Here is an 18,462-nt window from a genome sequence, read left to right on the forward strand (position 1 = left end):
TTTTACTGTACTACTGTGGTGGAAAATATTCCTATACCCGCTTTGCGTGAGTCTTTTCATACTGAAATACATAAAACCAAAAACCAGGTTGTCTTTTAAGTATTTATCAGAGAAGGTTCAATCATCACAGCAGAATGCGTACAGTCTCAGTGAGGAAGAACCTCGAAAAAAGTGAACACGCTTTCTTTATACAGAATGAGCAAAGGTGGGGGCCCATGGCCAATGTTACAGACATTTCAGTCTCAGACAGATAGGAACAACAATGAAAAACAAACAGCCAGCAACCAAAGCAAGCGGCCCAAAGGCCTTGGCGCTGGAACATTCTCATACAACACAGTTAGTTATCTTTGTGAACAGAGAGGGAGAACTCTTCTTCTGCACAACAGAGACATGGTGAAGTTCAACAAAGTTCAGAGCTGAATTACTTATGCATTAATACAATACAATGAGTAGAAATATATACGTAAAAAATTACCATTACACTACATCTCAGAGGTAGATATTGTACTTTTTACTACATTTGTCTGACAGCTTTAGTTACTTTTCAGATGACAGTTTTTCATCCCCTTCCTGTCCAGGTAAAAGCGCGTATCTCCAGATGTGTTGATGTTGAATGTTTGTGATGAACTAAAGGATGAAGTGTTTCCTTTATGTGTTGAGAAAATCCTCCTACTTCTTCAGCTGAATAAACTCTTTAAAAAGTACCTCAGATCAGCTGGAAAATGCTTCGTCACCAAGCTGAAAACAGGCTGTTTGTTCTTTTTAGAGGTACGAGGTTCTCACAGGACAGACAAACAGATGATGATCTTATAGAATATGATGCATTGATGTAGATTCAATTATACATAAAGGAGTTAAAAACATGCAACATACACATTAATGCAGCAGTAATATTAATCCAGAAACATTAGTAAAACATATTTTACTGCACTATCAATACTTTTATTATAATACTCACATTCTTTCACTAAAGTATGTTATTGATTGCAGGACTATAGTACTATTAGGATCTAAATACTTTTTTCACTGTATGGATTACTGAATGGGTCTACCGGGCAACGGCCCAGGGGCCCAAAGTGTCAGGGGGCCACTGCCCTATACCTACACAATGTCACTCAAAGAGACACAAAACGACCACAAAGAGACACAAAATGACATTAGAGACCTGAAACTTCTACAAAATGACACAAAATGACCACAAAGAGACACAAAACGACAACAATAAGAAGCTCGACAGCTATAAAGTTTGTGTGTCTTCTCCTATGTAGGAGAGGTCGTTGGGCCTTTTGCATGTCTTTGTCCGGGGGCTCTTTGTTTCATAATCCACCCATGTGTGTGTTTCTATATGCACCCTGATTTAAAACTCATACCAGATCATGTATTTTCTCAGTGACAAATGCATCTGATACCCAATGTAATTAGTATAATTCAATTCACATGTACTTGCAGTTAATCACTTTGCAGCATGAGTACTTCGTGATAATAGGTTTCTCCTGAGCAGGTCAGTGAGGTCGGAGTGTTTGCTCGAGTTAATTGTCTCACAGTTGACTGTTCCTCTGTGTGTCGATACAGAAGTGCAGCTCTGGCTCCTACAGAGAGTGGGCCGGACCGAACAGGGGTCAGTGTGTGCCATGCAGCTGTAATGGACTCTCCAATGAGTGTGATGAGCTAACAGGGAACTGTGAGGTTAGTTCTCTCTCTCTCTCACTCTCACACTCACACACACACACACACACACACACACACACACAGACAATTAAAAATAATAATAATTTACAGCACACTTAAAAGGTTTGTGGCATTTGTGGGCCAAAACATGTTGTTCATATTGTGTTTGTCGACCAGAACTGTCAGTTTGACACCACCGTGGATCGCTGTGAACGGTGTAAAGAGGGTTACTATGGAAGCGCAGCCAACAGGAGCTGCCGTGTCTGTCCGTGCCCCTTCACACGGAACAAGTCAGTCTCTTTTTATTATCTTTAGCTCAACCAAGCTCAACTGCTCTGCATCAGTATGAATTAATTATTATGTCTCTCTGCAGTTTTGCCCTGGCCTGTGTGGACGTCGGCTCGGGAGTGGTTGAATGCTTGTGTAAACGTGGTTACAGTGGAGCCAGATGTCAGAGGTGTGTCTGCGACTCAAGTAGTGCAACCCAGTTGACAGATAAAATGTTGGCGTTGTACGTTTGTCACGGGATAGGTTGAATATCAACATTTCTGAAGAACACATTTCAGGAATACGTTTCATATCAGCTTTGTATCGTGCAGAAACACACAATGCCACTGGTTAGGTTTAGGCAACAAAATAACTTGTTTGAGGTTAGAAAAAGATCGTGATTTCTGTAACAAACGACAAGGTACCGCAACAAGGTAACGCAACAAGGTAACGCAACAAGGTAACGCAACAAGGTAACACAACAACGTAATGCAACAAGGTAACACAACAACATAATGCAACAACACATCTTATAAATGTAACAAGGCAACGTTACAATGCAACAACGTAAGGCAACAACGTAAGCGAACAACATAACGCAACAACGTAACGTAACAACGCACCGCAACAACGTAACGCGCAACAACGTAACGCACAACAACTTAACGCAACAACTTAACGCAACAACGTAACACAACAACTTAACGCAACAACGTAACACGCAACAACGTAACACAACAACGTAACACAACAACGTAACACAACCATAAATAAATAACAGCCCGTAGCGGACTTTGTTATACAACATTACACAAAGTAACAACCATAAAGTCAACATTTACTTTTTTGTTTTACACAGGTCACAAACAATGGCCTCTTGGGTGAAAGTTGTTTGCTATAGTCGCTATTATACCACGTAACGTTCCGACCACATAACTTTCAATAACGACTCCGTCGCTTGCTGTAACTGAATGCAAAAACGACCACATTCAACATTTCCGTGGTTTGCAGAAACGTACAATGCCAACATTTTTCCACACGACTGGAATAAGAAGTAACAATTTCCTAACACAATACAACACGAGCATCGTTTACATCAGAACATTGTCTTCAGTGCAGTACAATGTTGCATCCTTATCCCTATTGTCCACAGCTGAATGCATCCACATGAATTATAGTAGCATGTAGGACTGACAGTAAAATGATGAAAGCTCAAAAGCAGCTTTCCCTCTTGTTTTCTTTCTCTTTAAGATGTTCATTCGGTTACTATGGCAATCCAATGGTGCATGGAGGCAGCTGCAAGCCCTGCAAATGCAAGGAGGGCTTGAACATTTGTGATCCTCTGACTGGAGGTAATTATACATTTTCGTGTGCGTGCTTGCGTGTGCGTGGGGGGCTACAAACCCAACGCCCAAAGGTTGAAGCCCAGAAACGTCCTTAACATTACAAAATAAGAAGGAAACTAGAATTACCTTCTTGCGGTTGTGTGCCTCCATCAACCAGTGAAATTGCAGATTGCTGTTCAAAATATCATCGCTTCATCATTTTATTCTAATAGACATTTGAGTGAAATAATTAGCATATAAATTCTACAGTTATGGCCAAAACGTGTTTTGTGAGGTCACAGTGACCTCGACCTTTGACCACCAAATTCGAATCAATTCATCGTTGAGTCCAAGTTGACATTTGAAGAAATTCTCTCAAGGCATTCCAGATATGTCGTGCTCACGAGAATGGACCGGACGGATGGAAGAACATAAAATAGGAAAATCTAGCCAGAGGTCTTTGCAGATACAGACACTGCCACACACTTCTAGTGGGTCATAGGTGATGAATGAGAAGGTTCACTTTTGTAATAGTCTATACATTGTTTCTAAGAAAAATCCTGCACAGTATACTGAACGTTACGTTTCAACGTTAGACGTCGAGATATCCCAACCTTTGGTCCCCAGTATGGGTTAACCTCCAAATACACGTGAGACTTTATTTCCCACAATGCAACAAATTGTTTTGGTTGTATCTTTTTTTGTCTGAAGGCCTCTGCCTGACGCTCATGTTAATTCCATGCTACAGTTTGTAACGCAGGTATTCTGGTGTACATTAGTAATCTCAAAACCGAAGCTGAGGAGTTGTTTCCTCAGATGACATCATACTGTTGTATATCTGTTGTTGTATATCTATTGTTGTATATCTATTGTTGTATATCTGTTGTCACAGGCTGAGTAGAGCTGCTCATAACTAATACACTGGCCTTCACGTGATTAGATCCACTTCAATAACCTTTTCCTTCAAATAGAGTGCAGCACATCTGGTAACAGCAGTGTTCACTGCCATGGTGAGTTTGTGTTGAAGATTCATCCTACAAACATCTTTTGACATGAATGAACATAAACTGTGATATAATGAGTTTTAAGGTTTCATCCTCTGCTTGTATCTAATGACAGAATGCGACAGCTGTCCTGTCGCCTTACTGGTCAACTTGGAGAAGATGGACGATGTCCTGGCTCGGCTGAAACAGCAGCTGCAGAATGTCACTATTGGTTCTGTTTCCCTCTCCAGACCGAACAACCTGGAGGCTAACGTCTCCGACACCAAGGTGCAGTTGATGCAGGTTTTAGGTATCTCTGCGTGTAGTTAGGCACCGTCCTTTAAAGGGACAGTGTGCAGGATTTGGTGTCATCTTGTGATGTGGTTACAGATTGCAACCAACTGAATACCTCACTGCGGTTTTGAAACCCCGGCTCACGATACTGCAGTTGACCTTCAGGTAACGTAAAAAACGTGTTTGTTTTATCCGTTCTGGGCTACCGTAGAAACATGGCGGTGCAACATGGTGGACTCTGTGAAGAGGACCCGCTCCCTATGTGATGTTAACAGTTATGAATATTACACTCCATTTCTAGTGACAGATCCCCGAAACGCTCAGGCTCTTCTCATACAGCGTTTGTAGCTATACCTACAAAAAATGAATGCAATTCGTAGATATCCCACGACAGCTTTTGTGCCGTGCTGTTTGTGCCGAGTGAAAAACGATTTATTCGTCACGTAACTTCCGTACTTAAGTAACGACACTTCTGTAGTTATTTTAAGATGGAAGTTAATTTTGGAAAGACCGCATGCATGTTACGAGCAGGAATTGACATCCGTCGATGGACGTCTCGCACAAAAAATGAGATATGTTTTTGTGAGATATCATACGAACTGATGATGCATTCAAATGCTACACACTGGCCCTTTAAAACATTTCCAATAAAGAGCTTGCCGAAAGAACATTATCCCAACTTCTGCTCCATTCTTATCACACAATAATGTTTCTCCATATTCACACTTCAGAGTTCTCCTCGCCTCCTCTGCTTTTTTCAGATTCTGGTTGGGAGACACCTGGATCCTGAGGTTGAACAGCTGGAAGCAGATGTGGATGTTATCAGAGATGGCTTTAGTCAACTGACGGAAAAGGTACCTGGAGTCAATTTTCCTCAGTTAATCAGCCGGGAAACTCCATCAAGAGTTTTTATAATTAAATTGTAAATGTGAATTGTTGCTTGAATACTGCAGGAGGTTGTTTTATAAACTGCGTCACATACATCAGAGAGCAATGAACCATAAAACATCTCAACCTTGCTGAGATTTATGAACTGATTAGTGCGGAGTTTTAACACTTAGTGTACATTATCTGATCTGAAAACACATTTTTTTAACATTATCATCAACTTTCCAGACACTTAAAACTGAATCAGATCTGGAGAAGTTCTTGCAGAATGTGAATGGACCAACGTTAAAGGCAGAGGATCTTCTCTCTGAGGCTGAAGCTCTCCTCACACCAATACAAGGTACATCAGTTAATATTAATATAATATACGTGTTGAAATTGTCGAGAGATTACATCACTGTCAGGCCGAGACCAAGACTCTGTAAAGGAAAACTGAATGATTAGTCAAAGTGATCATCGACAGCAGTGTTTCTGTAATTGTGGCCTGTCAGATTTGATAAAGCAGCAAACTGAGGTGAAACCCGGAGAGTCGGTCGCTCCCTCTGGAAACGACAAAGCCGGGATGATGGAGGAGGCTCAGCGCATCGTGCAGGAAATGAGAGTGAGAGGCTGCAGCGCTCAGAGACACAGAGCTGGCAGAGAGCAGGAGGACGCACTCAAATGTGAGATTTGAAAAGAAAATGTTTTTGTTCATTTGTTTGCTTTCTGGCATAGAGTTTATGTTCCGTCTTTGAATAAAATGGTGCACCTGGTGTTCGGCTCGTCGCTCTGACACAAACCACACTGACTTTACAGTGATGTGAAGTAGTTCACAACTTTTAAAGCTGCAACATAACAAAAGCTTCTCTAGATTCAAAGAAACAACACAATATTTTAACCTTCAGCCTAATCAGCGCTTAAATGTATGGGCTTCCAAACGTGACTTTACAACAGATGAAATACTTAGAGCTGCTTCTTGCTTAAAATTCTATTCAAGGGTGCGTTTGCTCAGTACAATCCATGTGAAACATCAAGCAATTGAAGTATTTCACCTGTTGTAAAGCCACGTTTAAAGAAGTCTTCAATGTACTCACAATCCATTTATATGTCACATGTAGGGTAACCTATGAAGAGCTGCTTCTATGACTCATCATTTCGACTTTCGAAATGAATGAACATTAATGCAACAGTCTAGGTGTCTTCAACATGTGAAATCCAAAGTCTGTGTGTTCTCCTCAGTGTTGGACATAATCAGGAACAACACAGCAGATCGTGTGGAAACCAACCAGTCTGTGTTTAACCAGACTGCAGACTCTCTGATGGCCTCGGCCTCTTCTCTAATGGAGGCGGCTGAGCTGCTGTCAGACGCAGAGGACAGAGTCGACAGGACGCAGGGCCTCAACCTGAAGGGTCAGACTGCTCTACAACACCTGGAGGTGAAGTGAAACACAGCTGGAGTTCATCCTACCACACACACACACACACACACACACACACACACACACTTCTCACTCTGATGTTTTCACCGCTCTTTCTTTATCGTTTGCCAGCATCTTCAAACTCAGCTGGAGAGAGAACAAAGTGCGCTCCTTCCCCTGACGGAAATGACTGAAGATCTGCTGAAAAATATCACCGACATCTTTTTAAGGCTTGAGGAAATTAAAAAGGTGAGCAGGCATCTATTACCACCATGATTACAGGAGTTTTGGAGTGTGCAAACTCTGGACGGGCGGGTCAATACACACAAGCCATTTGTTTGATAGTAAAATTATAAAAATACAAACGTGGGTGGCTAAATCACTTCCAAACCATTACACACGACTTTTGTATCATTCCTATGCTATTTTGTTGAGTTGCTAAGTGAAGGCTCTGTGTTACTTCAGGTGTCCTCTAGAAAGCAGTGCGCCAATGTATGTGTCCGGGGCTTTTATTGTGAAGGCTAGAACGGTTGGAGAGAAAAAAGGGAAATGCACAAGTATTGACTGTTCTTTTTAAGAATAAAGTTCTCGCCATCTCGCCACTCATATTTGCTTTTGTATTAAATTTGTTATTAATGGCCGTTATATGTCCGAAATGGACCATTATTTTGAAAAAACACATGTATAACTCTGTATTGTTAAAATTGTGACAAAATCTATCGGTATCGTAAGAAATTTGAAACGCTTGGCATCACTCATTCTCTAGTACAAACTCGATTTATTGTGTACATTTCAGGGATCTGAGAATCATGCGGCTCAGCTGGACGGCGCTAAGACGGAACTCTTTAAGAAGTTAAACAACGTTTTCCAAATGACGGCAAAGATGGAAATCGTAACCAAAGCTGAGGAGCGGAAAGAGGAGCTCAACAGAGCGGCGGCAGAATTTCAACAGTGAGTGTGAAGCAGAGGATCATTTAGATCAGCTGTCTGCAACATTTTAATATGAAGTGCCTTTAAAATAAATCCTGTTTAATCACTTTGCCAAATCAACATTAAGGTTAGCATTAAGTTTTATTCATGACACCACATCAAAATGTTTTTCTTTTTGTATTTTAAGAAACATTTTTCCTCGTGCCATGATGTTTGTACATTTAAAAGTCAGAGTTTATAGGTTTTGTCGTGGTATTGTTTAGTTTTGCATGAAATCGCTCAATGAACTTCATCTCTCGTCTCGCACGACGTACGTCACCAACACCAACACAGCCGCTAGCTAGCTCGCTAACTTAGCTCTGTTCCAAATGTGATGTTACCTGATGTGTTTTATTATCCAGCGACTCTATTTAATTATCAGTCGCAAAAAAGAAGGAAAACGAGCCAAAGCTACTCAAGCTACTGCATGCCACCATTGGCACACAGGTTGCCTACCCCTGATTTAGATGAACACTGATTAAGACAACTTTTTACATGTGTTGACATGAATACTTCTTGCTCTATGTTATTGCAGAATGCTTCGTAATGCCACCAGCAGTACTGACCTGCTCAGCGTGCCGGGTAAAGGAGCTTATAACAGAATCTTAAACGGGGTAGAAAAGGCGGCAATGGCAGCAAATCAGTCCAGAGAGGATGCTGATGAAGCCTTAAAGGTAACTCAGGCGCTATTAGCAGTGTAACCCTGATGTAAAATAATAAAAACATCTGTCAAAAATATCATATTATATATACTTATTCTATGAACTAGGATGTGAAGGAGGGAGGTCTGGTCAACAGGGCCGAAGGATTCAAAGATAATTCAACTCATTTACGCACAGAAGCCAACGAGACTCAGAGTGACCTTAAAGGTGCGTGAAACAGCAGCATTTCTATCGCGTCAGATAGTTTATATTAATTCAGAACGCACAAAGGTGAAATCTTTTGTATTTCTTTCAAAAACAGTTCTGTCCCATGCGGCGAACGCCTCCAAAGATCGTGTGAAAGGTCAGAGGGGGAAAGGAGAAACTCTGAGAACGGACATCTCAGCCGTCAGAGACAACCTCAAAGAGATCACAGGAGGTCGGTGGATCACTCGACAGGATAAGATTACACTCTGCACTGTTCTGAGTCACGGTCGATCACAGTCGATCACCTTCTGATTTCAGATGACACGGACGTCCTGATGGAGTCTGCGAAGACGGCTGCCTCGGCCTCCAACTCCACGGTGGGTAATATAACGGAGAGGCTGAGGAATATCAGCCGGGACGTGGAGAGAATGACTCTGACCAACGTCGGTGGGAATATAGACGACGTGTTGGTCGACGCAGAGCAGGCATGTGAGTATTTAACGACAGCAATCAGACAAGACTTTTTAAATCCATTGAATGTCATCTTGCAGCTGGAATATAATCACTTTGTTCCGTTTGTTTCCTGTGTCTGCTCAGTGAAGAACTTGAGCACAGCTCTCACTGCATTGAGAGACAAAATGACACAAGTTGAGGCTCTGAGTGGGAAGGCGCCTCCTAGTGGCAACACGACGGAAAGCATCAGGGGAATCAAGGACTTGATAGAGGAGACAAGAAACTTTGTTAACAGGGTGAAGTATTCTATTTACCTTGTTGTTTATCGCCTGCCAGCTTTGATTTGAAGCTGGCGTAATCAATATTTTTAAACCAACAATAGATGAAATGACAAGGTCTGGGGTTAAAGGTCAGGGTCCCTGCTGCTCTGCCTGTTACAATACTGTCTGAATTTAATCTCATTTTACTGCATTGTATGGCAACTGCAAACATCACATTTCATTTGAAATTAATGTTAAGACTGTTGTGGACAAAGTGGACATCTGAAGGGCAGCTGTAAATTCTCAAACCGAAGGCACCAGTGTTTATTTCCCACTTTACTTTTTTAATCACCTGCTGTAATGTTATTTATTATTATAATTACTTTCAATATTACTGTACAGTGCATTTGATGTGTTTGGGGCACAATCTAAAGAGTACAATCACCACAGAACACTCTATCTGAGAGGAAGTGGAGGAAGTACCAGACTCCCTTAAAAAACAGTTTTGTGAGTTGTTGAGTTAGGACATCATGTGTTACCTCAATTTAATTAAATAGTTTCAATGTTTTGATTAATTTGTGCGCACAAGATACTAATTTGTGGCCTCAATTTAATTAAATTGTTGTTTGGGCACCCAATCATTCATTCCAGCCACCACCTGCTTAAGGCACTTGGCCTTTGTTTCAGATAGTTCTGGATAGAGACTCTTAAATTAAGCTTTACTTAAGCTTGGGGATGAGCTAAACACTTGCTTTGCAAAGGAATATTAGTAAAAGGCAGTTAACGACGATCTTTTCGGATTGTAACGTCGGCATTACGCTGACATAAAGGATGCTATCAATTTTTTAGTTGGTTAATCGGAAGGTCCTGGAAAACGTCACGGTCACTGGTGGATGAGAGTACTTGAGGCAGCTGAACTACACTTCATGCTTTGGGGAGAAAGGCTGGTCTGTTGTGCTGGCTCTCCTAATGTAAACACATGTGTCTTGTGTGCCTAAATGAACCAAAACATGGGAACAAATTAATTAAATTGGGGATTTTTCCACAGTAGTTGGTAGCAACCAAAAATAAGCTAAAGAGATTGAATATTGGACTTTCATCAGATGGACAGAAAGAAAAGCAGCTGTTTGCCAACACGTTAAACTTAAAAAGTGTTGATATGTCAGTGTTGGGGTTAAAGCTTGTTTACACTGCCCCCAAGTGGCCAAAAAACTATCACGACAGGTTTAAACCCCCCAAACAAACACACAACTAAACATCTTTTTCATGAATCCATTTACTCATAATTTCGACCTCGCCTGATTCTCTCACAGATCTCAGTTGCCACCACTTTCAATGGAAAAGGGCACGTTGAGCTTCGACCTCCGAGAAACCTCGAAGACGTAAAAGCGTATACGGCCGTCGATCTGCTTCTCAATCGCCATCCAAACGATCTCTCCGGAGCCGACTTTAGACGGAGGAGACGCCAGAACAAACGAGGAGACGCCAGCTTCTTTGTTTTCTACCTGGGCAACAAGGATGTGAGCGTGCCTCCCTCCTAAAATACAGAAAGATGCGTCTTTCAAGTAGAGCAATATAGATAACGTTTACCGTCAAGTCATTTTTAAATATCTTTAGTTGTCACGCTCTTTCATTTTTAGGCTTCGGGAGACTTCATTGGGATGGCTATCAGAAGCAATGTGTTGATTTGTGTCTACAAGTTGGGTGGAGTTGTCCATGAGGTGAAAACCAGCCGCATAAAAACAACCTCCAACGTGAACTCCTCAGACTTTGACAGGGTTGTCTTCCAAAGGTACTTCATCTTTTATGTGAAAAGTATTGTGCTTAACGTTCCCTCCTCCACCACGTTGCAATGAACAGATCATTTCTGTGTGTGTCATGTCCTACAGAGTTTACCAAGATGCTGAAGTTAACATCACGCAGAACTTCACCTCACAGGCGCCGATCAGCCTCTCTGCTAAACATAACCTTCCGGACACGACGACCGGCACCCTCGCACTGGATCCAGACAGTGTCGTCTTCTACGTGGGCGGCTATCCGGAGGACTTTACGGTAATGAGTCCACTGCGCGTGTTTGATTTTCACACTTGTAGAATTGGCATCCAGTGGGAATTGTCAGGTACAAAGTCATAATTTTGACTTAATATCTCTTGAAACCAGAGATTGAGACCATAAACTCATGTTTACAATGTTTACTGAGGTAATAAATCAAGAGAGAAGTAGAGTCATTTTCTCATAGACTTCTATACAACCAGAGGAGTCGCCCCCTGAGCTGAAATACCACGGAGCATTGAGCTTCTATTAGAGGATTTGTGCCATAAATGATTCTGTAATGAACCAGAATGAATGTGTGTAAAATATAGTTCATGAAAATAACCCTTTTACATTTGAATGCCTCTTCTTTTGATTCCTGTAGCCTCCAGTGCAGCTGCATTACCCCAAGTACAGAGGAGCGATGAAACTCTCCTCCATCAACGACAATCCTGTTTGCCTGTTCAACTACAAGCGAGCCGTCAATATGGACGCAAAGCAGCTGCCTGTGAAGTAAGCATGAAGAAAGTTTCAAAAAAGTTAAACCGTTTGCAGAGGTTTGTTGACTAAAAATGGTCAAAAAAGGATTAAATGCTTCTTCATGTGTTTAGGATTCCCCGGTCAGAGGTGTCTGGTTATTACGAGGGAACAGGTTACCGCATGGCGTTCGTAAAAGAGCCGCACAGGAAGAAGAGAAGACTGTTCAGGTTTCACACAAAGAGCCGAGAGACAAGCGCTTTGCTGTTCTACATCGGAAATGAAGTACGATGTTTTTTATTGAGTTGAACAGATTTGTAGCGCTCAAACACTTACTGATAACAGCTTTGTGGTGCTAAACGTAAGACACGATCTTGTGTTTTATCTGCTACAGGAGTCGTTTTTCTGCGTGTTTGTGGAGAGGGGCTTCCTGGTGCTTCAAGGACAGCAAGCAGGTCGAGAGCTCAGAGTTCAGAGCAATGAAAGAGTGTCTCTATTTGTAAGATGATCTAAAAATACTTCACAGAACTAGAAGAGGGCAGATGATTTGTGTTTATTTACCTCCATGTAGATACCAACTATGTTTCATCAACCATGGCCGAAATTATTGCTGCTTTGTACATGTTGTGGAAGTCCCACATACGTTGAAAAACTAAATGCGATGTGATTTAATTGCAAAAAATGGGTAAAAAGGATGCCGAAATAACTACACAATGATGCAGATGCTTAGTTACTTCTCTCCACAAGACGACAAGTAAACAACTTTTAAAATGCTTGTTTTCTGAATAGAGTTTGGATCAGTCAGTGGTCGTCTCTGCTAACACTGTAGCTGCTTAATCAAGACCCAAAATAATATCATCTAGACATAAATACGGCAGCGATGTTATTGTTTATACCACAGTCTATGGTCTGTACACATGCATTCCGTCCAGTCTCTCTAAGTACTATCGTACAGCTCTCGGTGACCACAGACGGCTATAATATTTTTTCCCTAATTTATCCGTTTTGATTCAACAATGTCAGATTGTGAATCACCAGGTCCTTGAGCATAGAGTCATAAATGAGCACAATAAATACCAGCCTGATGGGTCCAGTATGGGAGATTAGCCCTGGACAGACAGACAGAAACACACACTCACGCACACAACTGAACACCCACAGCTTATACTTGGTGGAGATAATGAACATCAAGCAGTGCAATCTTTCTGAATTCATGTTCTTCCATTTTTTAAACTAAAGTGACGTGTTCTGTCTCAGGGCCAAGACTTTGTGATCGTTATTGCAGACCGGTTCATTTTGCAATACGGACCAGAGCAGATCTCCACGGATCACAATCCAACAAACTACCCCAGTTACTACATCGGGGGTCTGCCAGCACCGCTCAGACAGAGGTAACGAATCAGACACGTGCAGCAGTCATAGCTTTAGCTTGTCAGATTAGCCCTTCTGTTACAGTTTTCTGTATATTTACGTCTTTGAATCTCAGACACGACATCACAGCTCCGCCGCTGAGAGGATGTGTGGATCGACTGATAGCAGACGCTGAGGTCGTCGAGTACAACAGGACGATCGGTGTCAGCGACGGATGTCCAGTCTCGCTACTGGTAAGGTAGCAAAAGAGATGGATTCATGCTTCATGCGTAGGACTGAACATTGAGAATATAATGTAATACTGGTGTGTTTCTGGCTCTTGCAGGGTGTTCGCTCAACGACGTTGTATTCAGCTCTGACTGTTGATTCCTGGAGTGAGCAGCCAATCAGAGTCTCTCTGGGCTTCAGGAGCACAGACCGACATGGTGCTCTGCTCAGGAGCAGCTCTCAGGTAAACCCTGCACAATCCTGCTTTAAAGGAAACAACGTGTAACATTTTAGCGGGATTAATTGGCAGAAAGGGAATTTAATGTTCATAAATATGTTTTAATCAGTGTATAATCACCTGAAACTAAGATTCGTTGTGTTTTCATTAGCTTAGAAAAAGACATTTAGGTCTACATAGGGAGCGGGAGGCGGAGTCTGCCACGTTGCACCCATGGACAGTATATAAGAAGTGGACGTAGTCATCGTGCTGTTGTAAACATAACTGATGCTGCTCAAGAAACAATATTTAGTTATATTTAAATATTTCTAAAAAGCAATCATTTCGTCATGAAAAAGAACAGAGTATTGATCAGAGTAGCCCCTAATAGTAATACAATCCTCAAGATACCTATCGGTACCTGAAGGCCACCGTAGGTCTCCAACACGCTTGGAAAGGGAGCGGTGAGCTAGGGGGAGTTTAGATTGTTGCATTCTGCAACTCACCACTAGATGCCACTAAATCTTACACACTGTTCCTTTAAAAAGAGAATCAAAAGCCAAATATCCTGATGACGCTATTAGTATTCTCTGATCGTCTGCAGGGCTCCACATCTGTCCAGCTGTCCCTGGTTGATGGTTATGTAGTATTCAAGAGTGATAATTATACCTTGAGGTCGGATAAAAGGTACAGTGATGGACGCTGGCACTACTTGTCTGCAGTAAACAGGCCAACAGGGTAAGATCCATCCTATTTTTATACCTTTATCTTAATCTAAAAAAGCTTTACTGAACCCGTCTGGATTTTTTCTTTTCAGGTTGGAGCTCAGCATCGATAATGTAAAAGTGATTCAGGGACAAACGCCTCATATCAGGCCAGTGGATCAACATTTGCATGGAGGGAAATTCAAAGGCTGCATCGCAAACCTTTACATAAGGAGGTTTGGAAACAATTTTATTGAAGCAACAACTGTTCTAATGCAGATTATTTGTGTCTCTTTCTCCTATAATAACATGACTTTATGTGTATTTAGGCCTGAGCAGAGCTTCGTACCTGCTGATCTAAGCTCATTTTCGGGAGACGTTGTCCTTGGACGATGCATTCTCCATCCGGCACCTGCCACTGAGCTTCTACCAGCACCCGTGTTGAAAAGGACCCACAGACACAAACCTGTGAGTTCAACAAGCCATTATTTCTACAGCACCGTAATAATTCATCCACTGCTGTTATAATTAGAAGGGGATGAAGGTCATTTCTCTGCCGTGTGTTAGGTTCAGGCTCCGGCAGGAAGCCGTTGTAAACACCGGCGAGCCCAGCGTGATGAACGCCAGCTCTCTGAGGAGAACAGCTGGCTCAGCTACACCCTGCCACAGCAGGACATCAACTACAGGTAATTCCATGTAAACACTGAAAAACCCCATTTATTCCTGAAGATGTGGAAATTATGACAGTGTTGTTCAGAAACCAGCCTTGGGTTTAAGAGGTATTGATTATTTTATTGAATCCCACCCACCCATCTATTCATTCATTAATATTCATACTAACAGTATCGGGGACTTCACTTTTGTACTCCTCTGGTGTCTCAGGCCTCACTTCTCTCTTGACATCAAGACCAAGTCGTCCAAAGGGCTGATCCTCCATGTGTCAGGGAGAGGAGTCCTCCCCCTGCTGGCCGTCTACATGGCCAACGGCAAGATCAAGATGTCCCTCGGGCAAAACAGAATCATCCAGCACAAGCAGAAGAGCAACGACGGGAACTGGCACAGAGTAATCGACCATTTGCTAAGCCCCGCCCTCGTAGTTACTGTCTAAGTCTCTGTTCTCACACAGCACATATAGCTTACAGTGATGATGGGGGCAAATATACCACTTTTTACAGACCCTTTTCACAGCAGCCATTATGACATGTACTGTAATTGCAGGGTAAACAAAGGTGTAGCTGATCATATTTATTAATTGCTAAATCTAGCAAGAAAGTCGGGAGGCGATCTGTGATCTTCTAGGAGAAAGTCCTGTTGTTTGCGCCTCACATCTTCCACAGACTGTAATTAGAAACGTTTTTGTGATGCGTCAAAAACAAATGTTATCCGGGAGGAAATACATTTCCCTTGGAACATAATTGACAATGCTGTTGTGTTGTATTTGAAGTATAATTGTTAGGACACCAGGCTGCAGCGTGACAGCAGGCGAACATATAATGTGTCTTTACTTTCCCTCTGTCACAGGTTGAGGTCAGTGTGGAGAAGAGCACTTTTCATATGCTGGTTGATGGGATCCGTGTGGCCGATGGACATCTGCCCAACAATGAGGGATCATCTTTAGACCTGCACAACCCTGTTTATCTGGGAGCTGATCCCAAAAGCAAAACCATAAAGGTCTCTCTCACACCTCACTCAGACTGTTTCTTTATCGCACATATTCCCCCTCACTTGTTCACATATTGACCCTCTTTTCTTCCTGTCCTCCCTCAGGGACACAACATCCCCATGAACAGTGTCACTGGTTGCATACGGAGTTTCAAAATGAACGAGGAAGTTCTCGGGGAACCTGAGGCGAGCTACAAAACGTTACCGTGCTTCGATGGGCTCACAGAGATGGGGACATACTTTGGCGGCGGTCACATCGTATTAGGTTTGACCAGTTACATACTGATTCAATGTGTGAGCTACAACAAACACCTGAAGTCTAACAAAGAATATTTCTGCTCTAGAGAACTACTTCACCTTTGGCTCCCAGTTTGTGTTGGCCTTCGAGCTGCGTCCTCAACACCTGAGAGGTCTTCTCTTCCACGTTCGAGGTCACAAAGCCAGCCTTAGTGTGTTCTTAATGGAAAGCAAGGTGAACCCTTCTTAGAGTGAACTATGGCAGCCAGTTACAAAAGAAAAACCTGCATTATAAATGATCGAAAACACTTTGTTTAGTGACTGTGATCTTTTACCAGGTGGGCGTCGATGTGGAAGTCGGTAGCGTTGCCGTCAGTGTGTCAGTGACTCCTCCCAAAAGCCTCTGTGATGGAAAGTTTCACCTGGTTACAGGTACGACTTCTCGTGCCGATAACTTCAGACAAACTTTGGTTCTTGAGCGAGTAGATATTTACACTCTCTTGTCCTCCAGTGTCCAAACAACGAGACGACATCAAACTAGTGGTGGACTCGGTGTCTGAGCAGAAAGCCGTCCGCTTCACCTCAACAACACTGGATACACTTTACATCGGAGGTAAGTCCATCGATCGGATTTATTCTGTTTTGAATCTGTGTGTCAAACACACAAAACATGAAAAAATAAAATAGTAGTGAATGTATACCAGAGGTGGGACTAAGTCATTGTTTTGCCAGTGAAAAGGAAACGCCCACACACGGGGGCGTGGCGAATAAACAAGACAAACAAAACCAAAAATCCAAAATGCTCTCATCAAAACAACTTTTTCAATAAAAAGGTTAAAATCGAGGTGTGGGAAAAACTGACCCAGAGCAGTCTGTCTGAGGTAAACTGTTGTACAGCCTAAACTACTGAAAGGGAAGTTTCCTTTTAGTGAAAAGCTCTGAGTGAATTGAAGTTCCCTCTGGTAAACAGTTACGCAGTGTAAATGTCCAGGGCTTTTATTCTGAAAGGTAGGAACAGAAGGAGTGGATCTGCTCTTTTTCTGCCTTTGTCAAGGTTGAAAGGAGTAATAAAGTTTGCAGAATTCCACACAACACGATTGGTTCAAGTCCAACTGAAGTCATGAGTCATTGGTTTTAAAGTATTTTTTGATTTTGTTAAGTCGAGTCTAAAGTCATACAATTTGTGACTCAAATCCTCTAATGTTTACACACGTACGTACAAGTGCATGAAGAAAATCAAAGGCAACAGAATATACTTAATAGACAAATTACTTAAACAAATACATAAAGTAAAGATAAAAAACTGATGGTGTAGAATTTGTCCACTACCATCAAATTTCTGCTTTTCCTTTTCTCCGTTCAGGAACAACAAAGCAGAACCGAGTCCCCGTGCCCTCCTCGCCGTTTGTGGGCTGCTTACGGAATGTGAGGCTTAATGGAGGACCTGTTGCTTTTGAGACGGCATCCAGGGTGGTCGACCCCGTCATCATCGACAGGTGCCCTGCAGAGTAATACATGGGTATTACTCCCACAGACCATTTGGCATCATTACAAAGTCACATTATGCAATCTCGTGAAGACGGATTAGGGCCAGACGTCCACGTTTCTATTCGATGCAATGGTGCAGTCATAACATTTCTTATGTACTTTGAAAGGATTCAAACTGTACCTGAGCCTTCTGAAGAACTTTGAGTAAAAAAGCCTTTTGTGTTTGTGTCAACATAATATAATTACAATATAGACAATGCATATGGCAAAATGATAAATAGAATGTGAACATATAATTTATTTCACCGGGTTGTTTCAAAAAAAATTATGAAGGTATTTCGACCAGCTCAAACATTATGTGACCTTTGACCCCTACGCACTTTGTTTTCTAAGCACCATGTCAGAGAGACAGCTGAGGATCCGCTTCACCGCTCAAACACAGGCTCACACACACACACACACACTGGTATCTATGCAGCGTTACAACGCGACAAACTCAAAGCTCTTCTAACTGGCATACGATTCAAACTGCTGTTCTTCCTTTGATCAGGAGATGGGGTGCTTATCCTAATGTACCGGCCTGAATGAAACACGTTGATTTTGTTTCCATCAAAGGTTTGTGCAATATGTTAGCGATGACAAGTTATGACCTCATGATGAAAACTAGCTGAAGCATTTCTCACTTTCCTCACCTCATGCACTGCAGGGTTAACTTC

The 18,462-nt window shown here is 42.1% G+C and overlaps 1 protein-coding gene across 1 annotated transcript in view; it reads left to right on the forward strand.

Moving 5' to 3' along the window:
* The window catches only part of lama3 (laminin, alpha 3), a 19,028-nt gene extending 688 nt beyond the window's left edge, over window positions 1-18,340 (forward strand). The window contains exons 2-38 of the mRNA XM_031868293.1: window positions 1,573-1,686; window positions 1,846-1,958; window positions 2,042-2,125; window positions 3,187-3,287; window positions 4,232-4,270; window positions 4,380-4,531; window positions 5,299-5,391; window positions 5,654-5,765; window positions 5,917-6,087; window positions 6,644-6,840; window positions 6,955-7,071; window positions 7,619-7,773; window positions 8,327-8,465; window positions 8,561-8,660; window positions 8,755-8,871; window positions 8,958-9,128; window positions 9,237-9,388; window positions 10,666-10,872; window positions 10,993-11,144; window positions 11,242-11,404; window positions 11,769-11,896; window positions 11,995-12,145; window positions 12,255-12,359; window positions 13,118-13,251; window positions 13,347-13,464; window positions 13,557-13,682; window positions 14,260-14,393; window positions 14,473-14,595; window positions 14,689-14,827; window positions 14,927-15,045; window positions 15,242-15,422; window positions 15,881-16,030; window positions 16,127-16,286; window positions 16,366-16,493; window positions 16,597-16,690; window positions 16,770-16,871; window positions 17,622-18,340. Of these exons, the coding sequence (XP_031724153.1) occupies window positions 3,215-3,287; window positions 4,232-4,270; window positions 4,380-4,531; window positions 5,299-5,391; window positions 5,654-5,765; window positions 5,917-6,087; window positions 6,644-6,840; window positions 6,955-7,071; window positions 7,619-7,773; window positions 8,327-8,465; window positions 8,561-8,660; window positions 8,755-8,871; window positions 8,958-9,128; window positions 9,237-9,388; window positions 10,666-10,872; window positions 10,993-11,144; window positions 11,242-11,404; window positions 11,769-11,896; window positions 11,995-12,145; window positions 12,255-12,359; window positions 13,118-13,251; window positions 13,347-13,464; window positions 13,557-13,682; window positions 14,260-14,393; window positions 14,473-14,595; window positions 14,689-14,827; window positions 14,927-15,045; window positions 15,242-15,422; window positions 15,881-16,030; window positions 16,127-16,286; window positions 16,366-16,493; window positions 16,597-16,690; window positions 16,770-16,871; window positions 17,622-17,770 (4,551 nt within the window). The 5' untranslated portion in view covers window positions 1,573-1,686; window positions 1,846-1,958; window positions 2,042-2,125; window positions 3,187-3,214 and the 3' untranslated portion in view covers window positions 17,771-18,340. The remainder of the gene's footprint in view (window positions 1-1,572; window positions 1,687-1,845; window positions 1,959-2,041; window positions 2,126-3,186; window positions 3,288-4,231; window positions 4,271-4,379; window positions 4,532-5,298; window positions 5,392-5,653; window positions 5,766-5,916; window positions 6,088-6,643; window positions 6,841-6,954; window positions 7,072-7,618; window positions 7,774-8,326; window positions 8,466-8,560; window positions 8,661-8,754; window positions 8,872-8,957; window positions 9,129-9,236; window positions 9,389-10,665; window positions 10,873-10,992; window positions 11,145-11,241; window positions 11,405-11,768; window positions 11,897-11,994; window positions 12,146-12,254; window positions 12,360-13,117; window positions 13,252-13,346; window positions 13,465-13,556; window positions 13,683-14,259; window positions 14,394-14,472; window positions 14,596-14,688; window positions 14,828-14,926; window positions 15,046-15,241; window positions 15,423-15,880; window positions 16,031-16,126; window positions 16,287-16,365; window positions 16,494-16,596; window positions 16,691-16,769; window positions 16,872-17,621) is intronic.
* Window positions 18,341-18,462: the final 122 nt, after the last annotated feature.

This window comes from Anarrhichthys ocellatus, unplaced genomic scaffold (assembly GCF_004355925.1).
Source record: "Anarrhichthys ocellatus isolate YVR2014 unplaced genomic scaffold, GSC_Weel_1.0 scaffold42, whole genome shotgun sequence".
Lineage (NCBI taxonomy): Eukaryota > Metazoa > Chordata > Actinopteri > Perciformes > Anarhichadidae > Anarrhichthys > Anarrhichthys ocellatus.